This window comes from Bos indicus, chromosome 10 (assembly GCF_029378745.1).
Source record: "Bos indicus isolate NIAB-ARS_2022 breed Sahiwal x Tharparkar chromosome 10, NIAB-ARS_B.indTharparkar_mat_pri_1.0, whole genome shotgun sequence".
Lineage (NCBI taxonomy): Eukaryota > Metazoa > Chordata > Mammalia > Artiodactyla > Bovidae > Bos > Bos indicus.
This window is the reverse complement of record NC_091769.1, coordinates 46,237,196-46,261,985: the sequence shown is the minus strand read 5'-3', so window position 1 is coordinate 46,261,985 and position 24,790 is coordinate 46,237,196. Positions and strand designations below refer to the sequence as shown.

General features: G+C 38.5%; 1 protein-coding gene across 4 annotated transcripts in view; it reads left to right on the top strand.

Annotated features, from left to right (window-relative positions):
* The window catches only part of USP3 (ubiquitin specific peptidase 3), a 102,514-nt gene that overhangs the window by 60,243 nt on the left and 17,481 nt on the right, over positions 1-24,790 (top strand). For all 4 annotated transcript variants that reach the window (XM_019968710.2, XM_070797443.1, XM_019968713.2 and 1 more), the window contains 3 exons: positions 5,055-5,201; positions 8,463-8,569; positions 8,747-8,827. In XM_019968710.2, coding sequence (XP_019824269.1) covers positions 5,055-5,201; positions 8,463-8,569; positions 8,747-8,827 — 335 coding nt within the window. The remainder of the gene's footprint in view (positions 1-5,054; positions 5,202-8,462; positions 8,570-8,746; positions 8,828-24,790) is intronic.

Sequence of the window (24,790 nt, the reverse complement as noted above, 5' to 3'; positions counted from 1 at the left end):
AATTTCATGGCTGCAGTTATTATCCACAGGAAGTGTTAGCTTCATTTTAAAGACGATGAAACTTCGACAGAGAGCAGTTCAGTGTTACACATCTAGTAGGTGTTAGGACCAGAATGAGAACCCAGGTCTTTATGGCGCTGGTCAGTGACAGATGTGTTCACAGTAGACTTGTAGTAACTTGTCCGCATGCCCAAGTGAGGCCTGCCAGCTGTCTCTGTACTCTTCTGCTTGGACTGCATGGTGACTCAGTTCCCTCATTTGATTCTGCTTTTCATCTAAATCTGCCCATTACTTCTACCAGTGTATTCGTTCTAGCTGTGAGCATGAGTTAGTTTTTAGCTACTTAATTTTACACATTCTGTTATTCCTACCGATGAAAGAAAAGAACTGGAAAAGCTGACCAGGTTGAGAAATTTGGATGGCGTTGCTGGAGTGATTCCTGTAAAACATGGCCTCTTAGATCTCTCTGATGACTGAGCAACTGGGCAGAATAAGATGTCTCTGTGTTCTTAGCAGGGCTTTCTCTTTGTTCTGTAATAATTCAGATTGTTCCCCACTTTCGTGTTGTCGTTCAGTCACCAAGTCGTGTCTTACTCTCTGTGACCTCAAGGATTGTAGCCCACCAGGCTCCTCTGTCCATGGGATTTTTCAGGCAAGAATACTGGAGTGGGTTTCTCAAAGAATAATTTTCTCTTGGTTAGACCTAGATCTTGAGATTGTATCACGGATAAAGTTTTAGTGCAGGGTCACTGCCCAATGCCCAGGTGTAAGGCTGTGAGGTAGGGTTTTCTTCTTATAATTGTTACTCCTATTACGTGTATAGGGCTTCTTTGGTGGCTCAGTCGGTAAAGAATCCTCCTGCAGTGTAGGAGACCTGGTTTGATCCCTGGGTCAGGAAGATCCCCTGGAGGAGGAAATGGCAACCGACTTCAGGATGCTTACCTGGAAAATCCCATGGACAGAGAAGCTTGGCAGGCTGTAATCTATGAGGTCACAGAAGAGTTGAACATGACTTAGTGACTAAACCACCACTACCTATTATGTATACAGGGTAACATTCTTACAACATGCCAAAGTGGAAATGAAGTGAGTCTTGAATTATGTTTTTATTGTAGTTATAATCCCAAAGTAAAATTTTTTATAGTTTAGAAAGCCCATTTTCCTTGGTTAATAGATGTCAATATCCAGAGAGTTTGATCCCTTGAAAACAACTTTCATCTCATTGTATGTCTCCATCAGAGCTCATGGGCAACACATCACAGGTGTGTGGCCCTTGAGCAGTAATATTTTGAAAGAAATCTTTTCTGAGCAGTAAGTGTCAACAGTGGGCTTAAAATATTCAGTAAACAATGTTGTAAACAGATGTGCTACATCCAGGCTTTGTGGCTCCATTTATAGAGCAGAGTAGACTGAGTATTATTCTTAATGGCTTTAGGATTTTCAGAATGGTAAATGAGCACTGGCTTCAACTTCAAGTCTCCAGCTGCATTAGCCCCTAACAAGAGAGTCACTCTGTCCTTTGAAGCCAGACGTTGACTTCTCTCTTGCCGTGAAAATCCGAGATGACATCATCTTCCAGTATAAAGCTGTTTTGTCAGCATTGAAAATCTGTTGGTTAGTGTAGCCACCTTAACTATTGGTCTTAGCAAGATCTGGATATCTTGCTGCAGGTTCTACGTCAGCAGTTGCTGCTTCACCTTGCACATTTATGTTAGGGAGACGGATTCTTTCTTTAAACCTCGCTTACCAACCTCTGCTAGCTTCAGGCGTTTCTCCTGCAGCTTCCTCACCTCTCTCAGCCTTCCTGGAATGGAGGAGAGTTATTAAGGCTTTGCTCTAAATTAGGCTTTGGCTGAAGGAACTGTTGTGGCTGGTTTGATCTTCTGTCCAGCAATCTCCGTATCGGCAATAGGGTCTCACTTTTTAAAGTAATGGTGTCTTCACTGGGGCAGCACTTTTAAGTTCCTTCAAGAACTTTTCCTTTGCTTTCACAACCTGTCTAACTGGTGCAAGAGGCCTAGCTTTTGGCCTCTCTTGACTTTTGACATATCTTCCTCACTAAGCTTAATCCTTTTAGCTTTTGATTTAAAATGAGAGACTTGCGACTCTTCTGTCAGTTAAACACTTAGAGGCCATTAAGGGTTGTTATTTATCCTAATTTGAATATCATTGTATCTCAGGGAATAGCGAGACGGGAGGGAGGGAGAAAGGCAGGAGCAGCCTGTCGGTGGAGCAGTCAGAACACACACAGCATTTACTAAGTTTGCTGCCTTACATGGTTGTGGCGCCTAAAACAATGGCCAGAGTAACATCAGAGATCACTGACCATTGATCACAGTAACGCATACAATAATAATAATGGAAAGATTTAAAGCATTACAGGAATTACCAAAATGTGAAAGAGACAGAGTGAACAAATGTTGGAAAATGGCCCCAACAGACTTGCCCAAAGCAGGGTTGCCACAGACCTTCGACTTGTAAAAACCACAGTGCCTGCAAAGCACAATAAAGCAAAGTGCAGTAAAACGAGGTACACCTGTATTAATTCTAATTAGGAATTTATCTATTGTATGGGTTTTTTGTTTGTAAACAAAAACATTATTATTTTCATTTTCTAGTATTTTTGTCTCGAAGAAACTCAGCCTTGATTAATGCCTTACACTGGGTAGGAATAGTTAATTGTAACTGCTTTTGGTTTTGCAGATAATTTGGGCAAAATTGTAGTTTATTTTAAATATGAACAGAACCTAAAGCTCTTACGTGTCCTAGATATTTCAGAAGAAGCTTGTTGCAGAGTGATAAAATTTGATTCCGTAGAGGCATATCCTGCTCCGTGCTGGTCTTTGCCATTTTACACGTAATGCAGTGGTCCTTACTGAACAGCGAATGGTCAATAATGCTAGGCACGTGTCACAGTTGTGCATGTTGGAGCCTTGCACAAGTGCTTGTGTGTGCCTGTATTACCTGATGTCCGTTTCATTTGGAATATCTGCTTTTCACTTCAGCAGGCACAAAGCAACGTTTTCTTCATTGGAACCTTTCTTTGTTCTTAAGATGAAGAGACAGTTGCTCTGTGTTCCTGTGTGTTGTGCCTCAGCAGCGCCCCTCATTCAGAATGGAGGCCTTACGATCGTCTAGGCTTTTTATGTTTGCAGTGTGCTAAGATGATTTATCTTTATGATACAGATTTTCTATAGACATTAAAGAGAAAGAGGTAATCTTTATGTAAGGTCACAAACAAGTGAGGATAAGGAACAGTGATAAAACTCGAGCTGCCATTCTTCAGATAAGTCAATGAAAGGCTTTATTTAAATGTTTAGAAATGGAATTGTAAATGTCTCTTAAGTTAGAATAAAAAAAAAAAGTCCTAGAAGAAATACGGACTTTTCATTCTCTGGGTAAAGATCACAAATTGTAACAGATGCCTGTAATTTACTTTTATGAAACAATGAGTGTTCCATGATGTCATATAGGTCACCAAATGTATTTCTAATGGTAAAGGAAACAGTGGAAAATAATGTATTTTGATAAAAGGAAAGAGAATCATGGTGTGGTTGGAAATGTTCATTAATGTACATTAGGCAGATTATTTTAAGGGATGGATATGTGTTTGATGAAAATGCAAATTGACATAACTACAAGATAAAGGTTTTAATGATCCATTTTAGAAAATGATGATTAGATATTAGGTTATTTTGGTCAGAGAATAAAATGTTTTTATATAGGATAGAATTTCAGATATGACCTGAGATACTGATCTTATCTTTGAGTCATGAAAAAGATGTATATTGAAAGGGTTTAACGTATCTCCTTAGATATATATAAAGGAACTACCAACTTTGAATAGTTTTACTTTTAACTTAAGTTTAACATTTTGTTCATAAGAGTCTTAAATACTTGAACAATATATGTATTACTATTTAGTTACTAGTTTAGAAAAAGTTACAGTGAAATACTGACTTTTGATGTAAATTCCATTGATTAGGCAGATCATTTCCATAATTTATTTCCAGGAGAAATTTTAGGAAAAGGGGGAAAATCTGGTTAAAAGAAATTTTGTTTGTGGAACCACTGCCTAGAAGGGCAGTGAAAATTTTGACTCCAGACCAGGCCAGAAAACTTGTCACTTAGGGCAGAGATTAAAGAGAACCTTCCATGCTGGTAAAAAATGTAGGCAGAAGTCTTTCCTATCCATAATTTTATAAATGTACTTTAGACATCACTGCTGACTTATCTACATAAACCTCTAACCCTTCTAGCTGTACCAGCTTTATTTTGTCAGATTTCATTACTCTGCACTTGTCATTGATCTGTATTAGCATAAGAATTCCATGCAATTTCCTGACTGAATAGAGTATAAGAAATAACCTCAGAATATGTGGCTATACTTATTCAGGTTTTAGGCTAGAGCATAATTGTATATGTGTCAATGCATTTTGAAAATTTTATTTGTTTAAAAAAATGTCCTTTGAATCAGAGATTAGGATGTAAGCATAGAATGTTAGACATCTTTAGCTCTTTAGATAAAATTTTTCTTCCTTTCAGCCAGTGTTTGAAAATTAGTATCTTTTAATCTGAAGATTTTATTTCTTAAACTTTAATAAAACTTTAGACCTAGTTTTCTGGTGCAGGTATGATGTGACGTTTTAACATGTGAGCGTCTCCTAGAGAGGCTGTGTGGGAAACGAGGAGCTTCACAGTCCGTCCAGGAGACAGGGTTGTGGTCCCATCTCTGTTACTGTCCTGCTGTAGGGCTTCAGGCGGATCACACAACCCCCTTTTTGCCTCTCAGTGTTCCCCTTAGGTGAGGTCAGTTGAGATCACAGTAAGTCCAATTAGCTCTACTAGTCCATGTTTCCAGAGTTACTTTTAAGAAGTGGAATTCTGTCTTGAAGGTAAATGTTATGTGTAAGACAAGAAGGAAGTGAGGATGAGGGATGAGGGAGCCTCCCTGTGTCCTGAGCGCAGCGTTGCGGCCCTCCTGTCACTTCAGCCTCCAGCGTGTCTGCCTGGGGAGGCAGAGCCACTCAGTGACTGTCTCTGTTTGCTTCAAGGGGCTATCAGCAGCAAGATGCCCATGAGTTCATGCGCTACCTGCTAGACCACCTGCACTTGGAACTCCAGGGTGGTTTCAACGGTATTTCCCGCTCATCAATTCTGCAAGAGAATTCTACTCTGTCTGCAAGTAACAAATGTTGCATGTAAGATTTCATTTCCCTTTGTTCACTAGTCATGAAGGCTTAAAATATTTTGAATGTGTATTTTCCTACAGCTTCATTTTGGACTTAACTTTTCCAAAAATAATTTTATATTTTTAACCTGTTCTTTAATCACACTGAGGCAGTGATAACTTTTCTGCATTTGGGGGGTTTTTTGCCTCTCAATATGAACAAAACAACCTTTTGGGTTGCTTTCCCAAGTACTAATACTCCCAAATAGACATTGAGATCAGAATGTTTATTTTGCTAAGGGAGACATAATCGACTTTTATTTCAGCTTGGATTTTGGTTATTTGTCTCCTTGTGTTCAAATTTTGGGAAAAACTTTATACTTATCTATGCAGGAAATGGACTTTATAAGATGAATTCCCCAAAGAATGGAAGAAAATAATATATAGGGTTGCTGTAGTATTATTGCCTGGCAGTCCATAAATCGGTAGTCTCATAGTTAATCTGATTGAATCAGAGAAGGGCAATTATTATGAATGGCCATACTTCTTAAAATGTTTGGTCCTCAAGGTCCTAGTAGCTGTGTTCAAGTTAGAAACAAGTATAGAGGGGGAAGGAACTGTGATCTTGTAGAAATGGCCCTGCTGCTAGCATCAACTCAAACTTAGTATTAAAGAACAAATTCCGCTTTGTATTTTATGTGACGGTATACTCATACACAAAGGACACTGAGCTGGGCTCCAAAAGAAGGCCAGTCCATGTGAAGTGAGCGGGTATCACGTTTTGAGATAGTCACCGGTTGTTCTTTTAGTAACTCCTGAGTTTTCAGTATTAATCCATATCTTTTAATGATATTTTAAATAATAGTAAATTTTAAGTTTCATTAGGAGAAGGAAATGGCCACCCACTCCAGTGTTCTTGCCTGGAGAATCCCAGGGATGGGGGAGCCTGGTGGGCTGCCGTCTATGGGGTCGCACAGAGTCAGACACGACTGAAGTGACTTAGCAGCAGCAGTGAGTTAGGAACATAAAAGTGAAAGCTGCTCACTCATGTCCGACTCTTTGTGACCCTGTGGACTATACAGTCCATGGAATTCTCCAGGCTAGAATATTGGAGTGGGTAGCTATTCCCCTCTGAGATATTAAAAACTCAGGCTTCTTTATATTTCCTTAAATTCATGGAGGATGCATTTCAGGATCTAAGGATGAGACTTGCTAAAACTGCCAAAAAAAAAAAAAATCAACAAAAAAGGTCTCTTATATTTGTGTTTATTCGTATAAACACATCAATCCCTACTGAAGGTGGGGGCAAGGATGGTAGAAATAAATAGCAGGTGGGTTATTTTTAATATATAGAAAATTATTAGTCTAAGTATAAAGGACCTTCTCAGCATAACAGCCTGTCCAAGTAGCTAATATTTACACTTTTCCTGGTGTGCAGTTATGATAGAAGTGATTTTGAAATAACTTGTGAATCTTGTTTTAAAATAGCCAAGACTAGTATCTTTTTTTCAGAGGAAGAAATTGTAAAGGAAGAAGTACATTGAGTTTAAATGTACTGCTTTTTAATAAAGCAGTTTCCATTTTAATTAAAGGCAGCAGATTATGTGAATATCAGTATGAAAGGATCAATTTTAAACCCTTTATTTTCAGTAGATTTTTTGGGGGTATATCGTTTGTAATACTAAAGTCATGTATCTTATGAACAACTTAAAAAGCTACAGTGTATTTCTTTTAGCAGTACAGAAGGAAGCCCTTTCAAAGAAAAGGAAGCAGAACTTTTAAAATAATAGGTTTGCTTGGGTAGGTTTTTTCTGTCTCATCATTGCAGTAGGTTTCATTTGGAGCGACTCAAAGTATGGTTCAGTGTGTTAGGAATACTATTGACTGCAAGTGACAGAAACCGCCTCAAATTACTGTTAGTAAAAAAGAGCAATATACTGGCTCAGATAACTGCATAAGTGTGCAAAAGTTAACATTTGTGTTCACTGTAGTGCTATTAATGAAAGCACACAATAAAATAACCTCAGTACCATTAATAATTTAATTTCATTTTTTTATATTCTGATTTATCTTTATTTGTTCTGTTGACAGTTTTATGTGGGTTCCTGTGGTTGCAGTGAAACCTGGAGCCATTTGGGATTTTAAATATTTTTTACTTAAGTATATACCCATCAATACTATATTGTTAAGAGAAGGAGCATAGTGTTCAGAGAAGGTGCTCAGGTCAGGCCAGCTGTGTGAACTTGGGCCAAGTTATTTAACCTTTGAACCTCAGCTTCCTTGTCTGTAAAATGGGGATAATCTTCTCTACCTCAGAGTTGTTGTGAGGATTAGTTTAGCACATGGAAAGTATTTAGAATGGAGCCTGGCACCTAAGTACATAAGTGCTTGCTAATCATTCTGTCACTGATGCACCTTGTCAGCTGTTACCATCCAAACCGTGGCATGCCGCGCGCCTGCCACAGAGCGAGGTACACGTCCAAGGTGTATACTTAGGGAAGAGAAGACAGCAGAAGGCAGGTGCGACCCTGCTACTCAGATCAAAGATGCTTACTCAGAGGGCTTTCTTTTTGGTAAGCACTTGTCTAAAAAAGCATTGTATGTATATTCTCATTTCCTCATCACCAGGCTTCTAAGGTAGATGGATGTTACTCCTGTTTTACATTTGATGAAGCTGAGGCACACATAGGTTAAGTAACAGTAGGACAGTTGGTGTCTTATTGTTCTTACAGTGCTGTACACATTTTTGATCTCTACAAGGGAATTATATTGTTTAAGTGTTTGTGAAATCACCTCTCTACCAGTGATGACTAAGTATGTGTTAAATTTGTTTACCTCATTTTCCCCAAATGTGAACATCTAAAAAAAAATCTTAAACTATCTTTGATGAAGGTTGTTGTTCAACGTAACATAATTTAGAGAGATCCCCATATGATGAGAAATCTTGCAAAGGATCTAATATACGGGGGTTTCCTGTTCCTGAGGGGTATATTTGAGGGAAAAGGGGTCCTCTTGCTCTGAGTACAAGTATGTATGTGATCTATTAGTAATGGCAAATGTTCAGTGTTAGTAACTTCTATATTATAGAAAGTAGTGGCATTGGGAGAGGGGTCGGAAGAAGGCCAGTGGCTTAAACCTTTTATTTGGTATACATCTATTTAGCTTTTAAGCTTTTGTGTTATTCTGTAATTTAAATTATATATCCCCCAAAGGGAGTGGGGAGTGACCTAGAGGAGCTTTTACATATATTTTAGTGTTTTACTGAGATATTTTCCTATGTGATTTTCTTTAGAAATGGAGCATCTACGGTTGTCACAGCTATATTCGGAGGCATTCTCCAAAATGAAGTTAACTGTCTCATATGTGGGACAGAATCTAGAAAGTTTGATCCATTCCTAGGTAAGACATATTTGGCATGTGATGATATGATACTGTATTAAAATAATAACTGCAATGTTTCCTTTGAAAGCTAAGACAGTAAAGAGAGAAATCCTTAAAAATACATCATTTTTGGAAATTATTTTTTGTGTGGTTATATATTCCTTTAACAGTTCTGTTTTCCTATTTCCTTTTAAGACCTTTCATTAGATATTCCAAGTCAGTTCAGAAATAAGCGCTCTAAGAATCAAGAAAATGGACCAACTTGTTCATTACGAGGTAAAGATACTTTAATGTTCTGGAATTTCTTCCCCTACCCTGAAATAGCTGAATAATACATATATAAGCTTCAGCTAGAAGTGCTGTGTTGTTGATTGTTGTAATGAATTTGTGCTATAACTTAAGTCAAACTTGAATGTCTCTTCCTGTCCAAAAAAATTTGTTTAGCAAGAATACCTGCCAGAGGTATTGACCTGCTGTCAAGTGTACAATATTTCTTACCTTTCTGTTTTTATTTTGTATTGGCATGTAGTCGATTAATAATGTTGTGGTAGTTTCAGGTGGGCAGCAAAGGGACGCAGCCATGCATACATGCATATGTATCCATTCTGCTCTAGACTCTTCTGTCTTTTTAATAATTGTAAATCTAGCACAAAACTGTCTTCTGATCTAATGAAATAGAGTTTATTCTATGGCTGTTCCCCTAGTGTCCAGAGGGAGAAAGAACCTCAGAAAAACTTTATAAATTGTGGTGTCATTTACTCTTTTGTATGACTGGTAATTTGAGAGCTCTCGATGATGACAACTGTTGGCTAAGCCTGAGGCCTTGCTTTTAATTGGAAAATTAAAATTCACATTTAAGAGATTTTTGAACAAATTTTTTCCTTCCTGAGTGTTACCTACTTTAGTCAAGGCAAAAGGCCTGTCCTTGATCAACCACTAAAATGACTATTCTTTTCAGTCAGAGAAAGAAGAAACTAGGATAGGAAAAAAAAACGGATCTAGTATGTGTGCTGTCATTAAGGACCTCTACACTGAAGGCAAATAACAACGTTATACCCTGAAGGGCATGTTCACCAAAAGTAACTCTTTTTTGTCCTTTAACAGTTTTAGGTAATATTGTCATGATTTATATACATATTATGTAATCTTTTCTTACAGAAGAAGGTTCTGTTGGTCTAAAACCGCACTGTCCAACATGCAGACCACAAAGTCACATGTGCCTATTAAAATGTAATCAAAATTTAAAACTCAGGTGCTCAGTAGCCATATGTGGCAAGTGGTCAGCACAGATGCAGAACATTTCCACTACTGCAGAAAGTTCCAGCATGGACAGTGCTGCTCTAGAATCAAATTATTCAGCAAAATGTATACGAAGACACTTTGTAGATACTTTTAGTTTGTTCTCCATCTATCTGACATTGTTGTCTGTCTTTTTTGAACAAGAGTATGGAATAAATTTAAGGAAGCCCCATTCATGCCACTTCCCCCTAAAATATGTGGCTACAGTATGTTTCTCTAAAACTGTTTCTGGCCTGTTTGAAATTAAGAAAATATCACAGTTTACTTGATAGCAAATGTCAGACCATCTTCCCTGTATATTTACAGCATGTGAATTCAGGCTAATTTAAGCATAAAACAAACATTATTTGACAATTAAGAGAGGAAATCAATGAAAATTTTAAAGGAATTAGCCTTAAACTATATAATCTAAATTAGACTGAATTCATCTTAAAATTTCAATAAGAACACTAATATTAATGTTATTCCTCAGTGTGTATATATTTGAATAATATTTCCTCATGTTTAGCAACACTGATTTAGTCCAGATGATTTTTGACTTCAAGACACAGAGACACTCATTTGCTCATGTTTCTGTCCTTCTTTTCCTCAGTGCTGATTCCTCCCACCCCTCCTGAATTCGTCACATACTTGGTTCTTATTGCTTTCTATAACATTTCAGTTAAACTTATCCCAGAATGCTCTAATACTGAGAGATTTTTGTTTCTGGGGACCATCCAGAAGTGTGTATGACACAGCTTACACAGGTGGTTATAAGCTGTACTTACTACAAACAAGAGAAGTGACAAGTTGCATTTGCCTCACATCCCAAATAGAATTTTTCTTGGCACAGACTCACTGAAATCTGATACAGATTGGTATTAGCATCATGTTTCCAGTATTCTCAACTGACTTTCCTTTGAATCCTCACACTTTTGATTTTTATTTTATTAAAAGAGCTTACTGTCAGCTTCAGAATTTCTAAACCATGCAGTATCTGTGCAACACAACACAAAGAGATTTTCAAATGATGCTGGTAATTTTCAAGAAGGTGTAAAGGACTCAGAAGGCTAGAAAAATTTCAAGATGAAAAAGCACCTTATTTCAGAAACTTTCATAAGGTAACCGAATTGTACAGTGGAGACACAGCAGCACACAGTGGCATTATCTTTCATGATGAACCATCAAAGACATCTGTCTGTGAGTCAGGGCTCAACTTCTGCTGAAGGAGGAGGAGGAGGCAGGAGACAAGATGGTGGAGTAGGACATGAGCTCCACAGGACTGAGGGGAACAAGAGACTCCACTCTTGGAGGGTGCACACGAGGTTTCACATGCACTGGGACCCAGGGCAAAGCAGTGACTCCATAGGAATATGGGCTAGACCTACCTTTGGGTCTTAAGAGGGGGGGCAGGGGGCAGCTGTGGCTCACTGTAGGGGCAAGGACGGTGGTAGTGAACACCCCAGGGAAGGCTCATTATTGTGAGCTCTCCCAGAGGTGGCCATTTTAGCACCTGGCTCCACCCAACAGCCACCCATAAACACATCACTTGAGACAGCCCTGCCTATCAGAGGGACAAATCCCAGCTCTACCCACCAGTGGGCAAGTACCAGTCCCTGGACCAAACTCACCCACCAAGGGGAAGGTACCAGAACCAAGGAGAATTATAGTCCTGCAGCTTGGAAAATAGAGACCACAGATGCACAAAATTAGATACAATGAGATGGCAGAGAAATATGTTCTAGATGAAGGAATAAGATGATAAAACCCAAGAACAACTAAGCGGAATGAAGATAAGCAATCTCCTGGAAGAAAAATTTAGAGTAATAATAGTAAAGAAGATCCAAGATCTCAGGAAAAGAATGAAGGCATAGACTGAGGGGATACAATAAAGAGCTAGATGCTTTAAAGAACAGAGATGAACAATAACTGACATGAAAAATACAGTAGATGGAATCAAGAGTAGAATAAATGAGGCAGATGAAAAAATGAGCTGGACACCAGATTGCTGGAAATCACTGCTGTGGAACAGAATTAAGAAAAGAAATGTGGACAGTCCAAGAGACTTCTGGGACAGCATTAAATGTACCAGCGTTTGCATTATAGGGGTCCCAGAAGGAAAAGAAAGGGCCTGAGAAAGTATTTGAAGAGATAATTGCCAAAAAATTCCCTAAGGAGAGGAAACGCACACTCAAGTCCAAGAAGTGCGGACTCTCATACAGGAAAATCCAATGAGGAACACATTAAGACACACATTAGTCAAACTGACAAAAATTAGAAAATATTAAAAGCAACTAGGGAATTCCTGTCTGGTTATCAGCTGATTTTTTTTTTTTTAAGCAGAAACTCTGCAGGCCAGAAGGGAGTGGCATGATATATTTAAAGTGACAAAGGGAAAAACACACAACCAAGAATACTCTACCCAGAAAGGCTCTTGCTTAGCTTTGACAGAGAAATCAAAAGCTTTACAGACAAGCAAAAGCTAAAAGAACTCAGCACACCCAATTCATCTTTACAACAAATAGGAAAGGAACTTTTCTAGACAGAAAAGTTAAGGCCACAACTGAAAATGAGAAAATTACTAATGGGAAAGTTCACTGGGAAAGGCAACCACACAGTGAAAGTAGGAAATCAATCACACACAAATATCAAGACCAGCAATGGTGAGGAGAGTACACATGCATTTGAAATTAAGAGACTGGCAACTTAATCTTATACATATATATAGAGAGAGACTGCTATATCAAAACCTCATGGTAATTGCAAGCCAAAAACTTATAAGATACACGCTCACAAAAAGAAAAAGTAACCCAAACCCAACACCAAAGATATTCATCAGGTCACAAGGGAAGGGAAGAAAAAAGACCTACAAAAACAAATCCAAAACAATTAACAAAATGGCCTTAAGAACATATATATTGATAATTACGTTAAATGTAAACAGATTACATGCTTCATTCAGAAGACACAGATTGGCTGAATGGATATAGAAACAAGACACACACACATATATGCTGTCCTCAAGAGACCCACCTCAGATCTAATGACACACACAAACTGAAAGGGGATGGAGAAAGGTATTCCATACAAATGAAAATCAAAGAAAGCTGGAATAGCAATACTCATATCAGGCAAAATCAACTTTAAAATAAAAAATGTTACGAGAGACAAAAAAGGACAGTACAAAATAATCAGGATTAATCCAAGAAGATATAACAATTGTAAACATGCACCCAGCATAGCATTTGTCTTACACATTGAGGAACAGTCATAAAAGGAGAAATGGACAGTAACACAACAACAGTGGGGGACTTTAACACCCCACTTACATCGATGGACAGATCCACACAGAAAATCGATAAGGAAACAGGCCTTAAATGACACATTAAGCCAAATGGACACCACATTACAGAACCTAGGGGACACAGAAAAAGCAATTTTAAGAAGGAAGTTTATAGTAAGACAATCTTACTTCAGAAAACAAGAAAAATCTCAAGTAAACAGTGTAATCTTACAGCTAAAGCAACTAGAGAAAGAAAAATAAAGCTCAAAATTAGTAGAAGAAATCATAAAGATCGGAGCAGAAATAAATGGAGACAATGAAAACAGTAGAAAAGATCAGTGAAACTAAAAGTTGGTTCTTTGATTAACCTTTACCAGACACATTAAGGAAAAGAAAGGGAGAGGGCTCAAATCAATAAAATTAGAAGTGAAAAACTAAGTTACAGTGGACATCACAGAAATACAAAGGATCACAAGAGACTACCGTAAGCAACTATATGCCAATGAGAGAGACAACTTGGGAGAAGTGGACAGATTCTTAGAAACGTACAACCTTCCAAGACTGAACCAGAAGAAATGTGAACAGGCCTGTCCTAAATACTAAAAGTGACACTGATTTAAAAATTTCCAATAAACAAAAGTCTAGGATCAGATGGCTTCACAGGTGAATTCTATCAAACACTTAGAGACGACTTCATATCTATTCTTATGCAACTATTACAAAATATTAAAGAGTAAGGAACACCGCTAAACTCAATCGAAAAAGCCACAATCACCCTGATGCCAAAACCAGATAAAGATACCACAAAAAAGAAAATTACAGGCCACTATCACTAATGAACACAGATGCAAAAATTCTCAACAAAATACTAGCAAACTGAATCCAATAATACATCAAAAGGATCCCTAACCATGATCACGTGGGATTTAGCCAGGGATGCAAGGATTTTTCAGTATCTGCAAATCAGTGTGATACGCCACATTAACGCATTGAAGAATAAAAACCCTATGATCATCTCAATAGATTCAGAAAAAGCTTTTGATAAAATTTAACATTCATTTATGATTAAAAAAATAAAGCTCTCCAGAAAGTGGGCATAGAGGGAACCTATATCAACATAATAAAGGCTACATACAACAAACCCACCGCTAACATTACACTCAACAGTGAAAAGCTGAAAGCATTTCCTCTAAGATCAGGAACAAGATGTCCACTCTCACGACTTTTATTCAACATAGTTTTGGAAGTCTTAAGCCACAACAATCAGAAGGAAAAAAAAATAAAGGGTTCCAAAAGAAGTGTCTGTTCTGAGATGATATGATATAATACCATACATAGGAAATCCTAAAGACATTACCAGAAAACCACTAGAGCTAATCAGTGAATCTGGTAAAGTTGTAAGATACAAAATTAGGACACAGAAATTTCTGGGATTTCTGTATACTAACAATGAAAGGTCAGAAAGAGAAATTAAGGAAACAGTCCCATGTACCGTCAACATCAAAAAGAACAAAATACCTAGGAATAACCCTGCCCAAGAAGGCAAAAGATCTGTACTCAGAAAACTATAAGACTGATGAAAGAAATCAAAGATGACACAGAGAGATACGCCATGTTCTTGTATTGTAAGAATCAATATAAAAACGACTCTACTACCCAAAGCAATGAATAGATTCAGTGCAATCCGTATCAAATAACCAATAGCATTTTTCACAGAACTAGAACAAAAAAAGTTTACAGTTTGTATGCAAACACAAAAGACTCCGGATAGCCAAAGCAGTCTTGAGAAAGGAAAAAAACAGAGCTGGAGGAATCAGGTTCCCTGACTTCAGACTGTACCTCAACTACAGTAATCAAAATAGTATGGTACTGGCACAAAAACAGAAATATAGATCAATTGGAACAAGATAGGAAGTCCAGAGATAAGCCCACAGACGTATGGTCAACTAATCAGTGACAAAGGAGGCAAGACTATACAGTGGAGAAAAGACAGTCTCTTCAATAAGTGATGCTGAGAAAACGACAGCTACGTGTAAAAGAATGAAACTAGAAGATTTTCTAACATTATACACAAAAATAAAATGGATTAATGACCTAAATGTAGGGTTAGATATTATAAAACTCTTAAGAGGAAAACACAGAACACTCTCTGGCATAAACTGAAACAATATCTTTTTGGATCCACCTCCTATAATAATGAAAATAAAAACAAAAACAAATGGGACCTAATTAAACTTAAAAGCTTTTGCATAGCAAAGGAAACCATAAACAAACCAAAAAAAACAGCCCACAGAATGGGAGAAAATATTTGCAAATGAAGCCACCGACAAGGGACTAATCTCCAAAGTATATAAATAGCTCATGTAGCTCAATAACAAAACACCAAACAACCCAATCAAAAGCTTGGCAGTAAATCTAAACAGGCATTTCTCCAAAACAGACATACAGATGGCCAAAATGCACATGAAAATATGCTCAACATCACTATTAGAGAAATGCAGACCAAAACAATGAAGCGGTATTACTTCACACCAGTCAGAACTGCCATCGTCAAAGTCTACAACGGTAAATGCTAGAGAGGGTGTGGAGAAAAGGGATCCCTCTTACACTCTTGCTGAGAATGTAAATTGGTGCAGCCACTGTGGAGAACTAATTAAAAATAGAACTACCATATATATGATCTAGCAGTCCCACTCCTGTACATATATCCAGAGAAAAGCATAGTTTGAAAATATACATGCACCCCAGTGTTCACTGCAGCACTGTTTACAATAGCCAAGACATGGAAGCAACCTAGATATCCACTGATAGAAGAATGGATAAAGAAGATGTAGTATATATATACAGTGGAATATCATTAAGCCATAAAAAAGAATGAAATAATGCTATTTGCAGGAACATGTACAGACCTAGAGATCATTATACTAGGTGATGTAAGTCAGATAGGTATCTGCCATGTATCACTTACATGTGGAATAAAAAAAAATACTAAATACAAAACAGAAGTAGAGTCAAATACATAGAAGACAAACTTATGCTTACTAAAGGGGAAAGTAGAGAGAGGGATAAATGAGTTTGGGATTAACAGATACACACTATTATATATAAAATAGATCACCACCAAGGACCTACTGTGTAGCACACTATACTCAGTATTTTGTAATAACCTATAAGAGAAAAGAATCTGAAAAAATATATATGTATGTATAACTGAATCACTTTGCTGTACACCTGAAACTAACACAATATTGTTAATCAGCTATACTTCAATAATAAATACATAATAACCTTACTGTTAGCTTTAAAACATATATGATAGGGTGTGGTTCTCTTTTTGTTTGCCGTTAATAACAATTAAGGGCACTATTTTATCTTGAATGGTTCATAGTGTGACTAGTTTTAGTTGAGTGATACACATTTATTTATTAAATGGGAATGGAAATGTGTAAAACTATTGCTTTTACATGCTTAAAAGTCTGCTTGGCTAGTATTTTGCTTTTGTGCTTTTTGGATTTGTAATTGTTAACGTTGTTAGTCACACTCGGTGGTGTCCGACTCTTTGCACCCCCATGGACTGTAGCCTGCCAGGCTCCTCTGTCCATGGAATTCTCCAGGCAAGAATACTGGAGTGGGTTGCCAGGTTAGTTTCCATTTAAAAAGGAACAGTGATGGTGAGAAACATAACTGACATTTGAAATCACGTAATTGAAAGGGTGTATATTGTGAGGCTAACCAGTCCATTCTAAAGGAGATCAGCCCTGGGATTTTTTTGGAAGGACTGATGCTAAAGCTGAAATTCCAATACTTTGGCCACCTCATGCGAAGAGTTGACTCATTGGAAAAGACTCTGATGCTGGGAGGGATTGGGGGCAGGAGGAGAAGGGGATAACAGAGGATGAGATGGCTGGATTGCATCACCGACTCGATGGACGTGAGTCTGGGTGAACTCCGGGAGTTGGTGATGGACAGGGAGGCCTGGCGTGCTGCGATTCATGGGGTCGCAAAGAGTCTGACACGACTGAGCGACTGAACTGAAATGAAAATAACATCAGGTCTACATCGTAACAAAAATATCATCCAAAAGGAAAGAAAATGTAGTTTAATATTACTAATACTGTAAATCAAAGAATCCTAAATAAAATGTTAGCAAGTAGAATCCAGGACTGTCCTAAAACAATATATATAGAGATCAAGTAGGATTTAGACCAATAATGCAAGACTGATTTAATATTATAAAGTATAAATTATTGGGAGAAGAAAAATCAAAATGCCAAAATAGGTTTTGGTAAAATTCCAAATTCATAACTGAGTAAAAGCAGCAAAAGCCCTTTTATCATAGGAATAAACATGTTCTTAACCTGTTGAAGATTATCCATTGAAAGCTATCAGTGATCATCCAGTTAAGAGTGAAGCACTGATGACTTTCCATTACAGTCAGGAATCAGCCAGCAGAACTACTGCTGTGGGACAAGGCAGTAGATAAGGAAGAGAAATAAGAATAAGTAATGACGAGGAAAGACTAAATTCTTACATACCTAGAACATTTCAAAAGAATCAGCTGGAAATTATGAAAGAATGTTTAATACTAGCTATCTCTGGAATACAGGACTGGGCAGGAGACCTGCTTTTTCTAGCACTCAACTTACAAAAATAAACACAGGTATTAATTTAATAAATAAGTTCTTAATCTGGAGCCAAAAAAGTTTAGTAAGATGGCCAAATAGAAAACAGGCAAAAAAAAAAAAAAAAATTAACCTTCTTATGCATAGCAAAAGATCCTATTCACAGTTGTATTCAAAAACTCTAAAGTACTTAAAGATAAATTTATTGAGAAATATGCAAGATGAAAAAATTGTAAAACTTCATAGAAGGACAGAAAAGGCCAGAATAAACAGCTGTGTCATATTCTTGGATGGGAAGACCCAATATGGTAGAGATGTCAGTTTCCCCCCAAATTACTCCCAAAATTCTGATTAGTTCAGAATTTCTTCTACAAGCAGATATTCTTAAGAGGAACTAATATGTTTTAAAACAAAAATAACGGAGCAGGACAGAGATAATGTAACTAGTGTCCTAGAGGCACTAATTTAACAGGTACAAGTTTAGAAAATATGTATATGGGAATTTACTATATGGCAAAGAAGACACTTCAAATTAGTGGAGAAAATAAAGAATTAGTTGTATAAGTGAAAATTTATTGGGAAACATTAATTTCATTCCTAATGTACATGTTTTCCCATTAACTTGAGGCTTTGAGATTTAGTGTGAAAAATAAAAAAGGACATCATAAGAAAACATCTTTATAATTGTAGGAGAGCACTTTCTAAGTATATCACCAAGGCTAGAAATTAATAAATTTAACTGTATAATGGTAAAAGATGCCATAAGCAAAGTGGAAAAGGAGTTAATAAACTTGAAATATTTGTAACATATATATATATAAATATATATATATAAATATATATATATATAAATATATATATATATATAAAGTACTTGGGCAAATACATGAATAAGAAAGAAATGCAAGACTTTCCTGATGGTCCAGTAGTTAAAAATCTTCCTGCCAATACTTGGGACACAGATTCGATCCCTGGCCTGGGAAGATACCACATTCCACGGGGCAGCTAAGCCTGTGCACCACAGCTAAGCCTGCACTCTGGAGCTCGTACTCTGCAACAAGAGAAGCCACCACAGTGAGAGGCCTGCGTGCCACAACTAGACAAAGCCCCAGTGCAGTCAAAAATAAATTTCAAAAAAAAGAGAAAGAAATGCACGTGGTCAGTTTAACATCTGGAAAAATACTAAGTCTTAATTATATTCAGGAAAGTGTAAGTAAAGCAAAATTGGTCAAGATGATAAATACAGATTACATGCAGTATTAGCGAACGTTTCCTAAAGAGGGAACTCATATACTGGTGTTAGGATCAACAGCTGATCACAACAGTTCAATCCTACAGTTGTTGATTCTACAACTGACCAATAGCTAGGCCACAGAAAGAAAGCTACAAAATACTGTAGAGTCAAACACTATCTATGGAAGTATGTATATAGAATTATCCCATGAATTCTTCCATTTGTATAAGACTTTTAAAAATATGTGACTAAAATTCTAGAGCAGTGTGCACCTGTTCACAGTGATTATCTTAGTGGGTGGTGGGATTCAGAAAGAAATGGAGCTATTTTTCATCTCTTTTATATATTTTTAACTTATTGTATCACTTTCATGTATTTGCTTTGGGGGAGTAAAATAAAATGTGGATTATTTATGCATACTTCCAAATTACTGCCCTGTTAGATTTATGTAGTACATAAAGTGATTCAGCAACTTTAACAAACTACTTTCATTTTCTGCTCTCTATAGGACACTATTTAACAGGTCTTTTTTTAAACATTTCTTTTTTTACAAGTCTTAATTTAAATTTTTGGCTGTACCCTGCGGCATGTCGGATCTCGGTTCCTCAGCCAGGGATCAAACCTGTACCCCCTGCATTGGAAGGCAGAGTCTTAACCACTGGACCACCAGGAAAGCCCCTTTAAAAACAGTTTATATATAATTTGTTAGACTGACACTTGGAAATATTATGCCCTGACGCCTTTAAGAATCTTAAGAGTTTCAGAAGCCACCGTGGCATACACACACACACACACACACACACACACACACACTTTTCCTCATGAAATGCAATGAAGTACAAGTGAAAAAGGTAACCAGTTTCCTCAGATCCTTAGTGAAGGTAAGTAGAGAACAACAAAACTTGGCTGAGGTGTGAGTGCTGGATGCCTTGTAGACTGGTCACTGACCGTGTGACTCACATCTATATATGAGCTCTGAGGTGAAATTCACACTCATGCTGCTGCAAAATATTAAAATGGGGTACATTTCAGGGTCATTCAGACTTTTCATATAGTTAAGACATCAAAGCAACTGTCAAATCTGTGAATGTCAAGGAGATGTTTCAAACAAAGAAGTCTTTGTATGTTTATTGTAAAATTGGGGGGAAATTAAAAAGAGCACAAAAAAGGAAAGCAAACGTCCCTTATAAGCCTATTTCCAGAAATACCATGGTTATGAATATTTTAAAATCTCATTTAAAAACCTTTATAAAAAGGCAGCAGTTGAAGCTTTAGGAATGATTGTGAGTTGTCACTTTTTAACCCATAGAAACCTTGACAGACAGGCCTTAATTTTCCAGATGAGCTAAAGAAGCTTTCTAAAATTCATAGGAAGATAACTGTGGTAGTGGGGGTAGTTTTCCACAAACCTGGCGAGGATTTACAGTGTCATTTATTGAAACTCCTGGAGGCTGGCCCTGGCACAGCAGTCTACTGACCATCGTCTGGGTTTAGCCGCAGGTGTGGGCTTCCTGTGGCGGTTCCAGGGAGAGTTGAGAGAACACAGAGAGGGCTCCTAGAAGCAATTGGGTCACCCTTTTTAAAACTGAGTGTTGTACATGCCAGGCTCAGCTGGTACTGAATTGTCTAATGGGCATTTCATGTCTTCTGTTTCATTTCGGTATATTGTGTATGGCCTCACTTGAAATGGAGGGAACTCTGTACTATTTTGTGCATAAGTTGGCCGTGGGACCACTTCCTTGTTGGTTACCCCATAAGTTTAAGCCTCTCAAAAATTCAAGAGGAATAAAAACACAAAGGAAGAAAATGTTGGAAAGCAAAAAGATGCTGGCGGAGGTTGAAATTATGTCAGGGAGAAGAGAAGGCCCGGAAGGTTGCTGGAGGGAGGGGCTCTGTTTCAGATAAGGAGCAGCTGATGCAGGGCCGAGGCCAGGTGCAGAGGAGGCTCAGGGTGTGCGAGTGGGAAGCGGGCTTGGCCTCCCGGTGGAGGGGGGCTGCCCTGTGGCTGCAGAGGCACCGCCAGTGTGGCAAGGAGGGAAAAACAGGGCAGTCCAGAAGACCTATGCATTTTACATTTTGGTCTCAAAAATGCAAATGAGTTGCTGGGAACCGATATATTCTTTCACTAATCTCAACATTCAGAGGGTATCAAATTCCTGAAATTAGAGGTTCTAAATAATTATCATAAGACTTTTACAGTGCCTACCTAAGAACTCACTAGTATCTCCCTCTGAACAACTGCATGCTTCCATACAGGAAAGTGGTTCAGTGCAGGTTAAATATAGGGGAAAATGCTGCCCTACCATCAAGTTGATTTCTCAGTGTTGCGTGGCTGGGGAGACCTAGAGAAGGGTGTCTTGCTAGCAAATCATAAAAGCACCTGGTTAATATGGGGTAGAGAAGCTGAATAACCAGGCATCTCAGAGTCATCATTCTTGCCTTCTCTCTTCTTTGTTCATGAAAGTTTTAGGCAGATACTGATTTTCATTTATTTTTTTTAAAAAACTTTTTTTTTAAATGCTGGTAAAATATACATAAAATTTACCATGTTAATAATTTGTAGGTGTACAATTCAGCAGCAGCCAGTAAACTCACAATATTATGCAACCATCACCACTATTTCCAGAACTTTTAAAATCACCCCAAACAGAAAATGTACTAATTAAACAATAACTCCCCATTCCTCTCTCCCAAGCCCTGGTACCTCTGTTCTACTTTCCATGAATCGTACTATTATCCTTCTGTGACTGGTGTATTTCACTTGGCATGATGTTTTCAAGGTTTATTGTTACTGTGGCACGTATCAGAACTGCCCTCCTTTTTAAGGCTAATGCTCCATTGTACATATATATGACATTTTGTTTATCCATTAATCTGTTGATGTAAACTTGGGTTGCTTTTACCTTTTGGCTATTATGAAAAATGTTGCTGAAAACATAAAGTGTGCAAATATCTGTTTGAGTCCCTGCTTTCAGTTCTTCTGAGAATATACCTAGGAGTAGAACTGCTAGAATATGGTAATTCTTTAATTTTTTGAGGTACTGTCAGACTGTTTTCCACAGTGGCTGTTCTGTTTTACATTCCTGCCAGCAATGCATGAGGATTCTAATTCTACATCTTCCAAGACAATAGAAATGAAAACAAAAATAAACAAATGGGATCCAATCAAACTTACAAACCTTTGCACAGCAAAATAAACCAGAAACAAAATGAAAAGACAATCTACAGAATGGGAGAAAATATTTCCAAACAATGTGACCGACAAGGGATTAATCTCCAAAATATACAGACAGTTTATACAACTCAACAACAAAAGCAATTCAACAGAAAAATGGGCAGACAGTGTAAATAGACACTTCTCCAAAGAAGAAACACAAATGGCCAACAGGCACATGGAAAGATATTCAACATCACTAATTATTAGAGAAATGCAAGTCAAAACTACAGTGAGGTACCACCTCACACAGGTCAGAATGGCCATCATTAGAAACCCTGCAAATAACAAATGCTGGAGAGGGTATGGAGAAAAGGGAATAATCCTCCTATACTGTTGGGAATGTAAGTTGGTGTAGCCACTAGGGAAAATAGTATGGAATATTCACAGAAAACTAAAAATAGAATTGCTGTATGGTCCAGCAATCCCACTCGTGGACACATATCCAGACAAAACTCTAATCCAAAAAGATGCGTGCACCCCTATTCACAGCAGCACTGCTCACAACAGCCAAGATGTGGAAATAACCTAAATGGTCATTGAGAGATGAATGGATGAGGAAGATGTGGTACATATACACAACAGAATACCACCCAGACATAAAAATGAATGGAATAATGCCATTTGCAGTGACATAGATGAGATCATTTTAAGTGAAGTAAGCCAGAAAGAGAAAGACAAATGATACATGGTATCACTCATGTGGAATCTAAAATAGGACACAAACGAACCTATCTGTGAAATAGACTCACAGAGCACAGACCTGTGGCTGCCAAGGGGGCGAAAGCAGGGGGAAGGATGGAGTGGGACGCTGGGGTTATCAGGTACAAAGCTATTGTATACAGAATGGGTAAACACTAAGGTCCTAATGTACAGGACAGATAACTATATATTCAACACTCTATGATAAGCCATAATGGAAAAGCATTTTTAAAAAGAATATATATATATATATATAAAACTGAATCACTTTGTTATACAGCAGAAATTAATACAACATTGCAAATCAACTATACTTCAATTTAAAAGAAAAAAGAATGCATGGGGGAGGGTTCCAACTCAAGACGGTGACACAGGAAGATCCTGAGCTTACCTCCTTCCATGGATGCACAAATCTCCAGCTACGTATGGAACAATTTGCTTTGAAAAAACCCTAAAAACTAACAGAGACTCCTGCAGGTTGGGCAAGTAAGAAAGAAACCAGATTGTAGTGGGTAGGAGAGGCTGAGACATAATCTCACCATAAGCCCTCACCCAGAGCTTCTTTCTAAGGAGGGAAGGGTTTGAAACCCACCCAGGCACCCCAACTTTTAAGACCCGCACCTGGGAGGTGAGGCCTCAAAATACCTAGCTTTGAACACTAGCAGGGCTTGCATCCACCAGACCCACGAGACGTGGAAGTGGCTCTTGAAGGGCTCAGGCACAGGCTCTCATCTTAGGGCTCCACGCTGAAGCAGCCATTTGAAAAGCATCAGACTCGCCTCTGAAGCTTATCTGCTGGTCTTAAAGCATCAGCCTGAGAGGCAGGGGCCTGCTGGGATTCCCCCTAGGGATGGAGGCTGGAAGGTACCCCCTTCATGCTCTTCTGCCTTGGTGAACCCTGCAGATGCCGTGTTTTGTATGTGGTTTTTGTTTGTTTGGGGGGTGCCACCTTTATAGTCTGTTTCTGTTGGGCTCCAGCCAGCAGGCACCATCTTGAGGCTGTCCTCTGCCACTCTCCAGAGCACCAGCATCTCTTGGAGGGGACTTTTACATGTGTCAGCTCCCACCCAGGGATGCCCCTTGATCACCTGGCATGCATTCCTGGGCCCCGTGAGACTATTAACAGTGGAGAGACAGTTCTTGGCCAACTGCCATCCCCACAGCATTGCACAGAAACAGAAAACAGACTGAAATCCACCCAGTCTTGAGACTGCTTGTGCGGGAGCCTTGGCCTGAGGGGCAGGCTTCCAATCTGGCACAGTCCTAGGGGTCGACAAAGTTGCTCTCAGGGAATGGAGGCCAGTGGATACAACCTTTGTGCTCACCTTCAGCCTTGCCCTAGCTCACCAGTATCTTCCAGCAAGAGGCTTACACCCTTGTCTGGCCCTCAGGTTTTTGTAGGTGCTTTCAGGGGACACCTTTATATCACCTGACTCTGGTGGCCAGCAGGGGTCATGCTCACAGGTCCCACAGGACTGTAACCAGTGGAGCAACAGCTCTTAAACAACCATCCCCCTCTAGGCACAAGAAGCAACGGACTAGGAGCTCAGCCTTTCTTTGAAAAAGGCCTATTAGCACATCATCATAGCTGCAGCATATGAAGGGTAGGCTTTTAATTAAACACACATCTAAGGCTCACAATAATCCTTTCCAGAGACTGTGGACGGTGAGTGAGGTCTTCTCTTGCCGTGCCCCACAGCTCCAGTATCTCCTGGAGGGCAGCTTTCACACACATCTGCTGCTCCTTTTTTTATGGCTGCAGCCTATGGGATGCCCCTTGATTGCCTTCTCCAGAGGCCCGGGGAGGGGGGCGGGGAGGGCTTGGGTTCCTTGGTCACACAGGACTGTAACAATGTAGGCCACCACCCCCAGGGCGCTTTGCAGACAGCCGACTAAAACACACCCA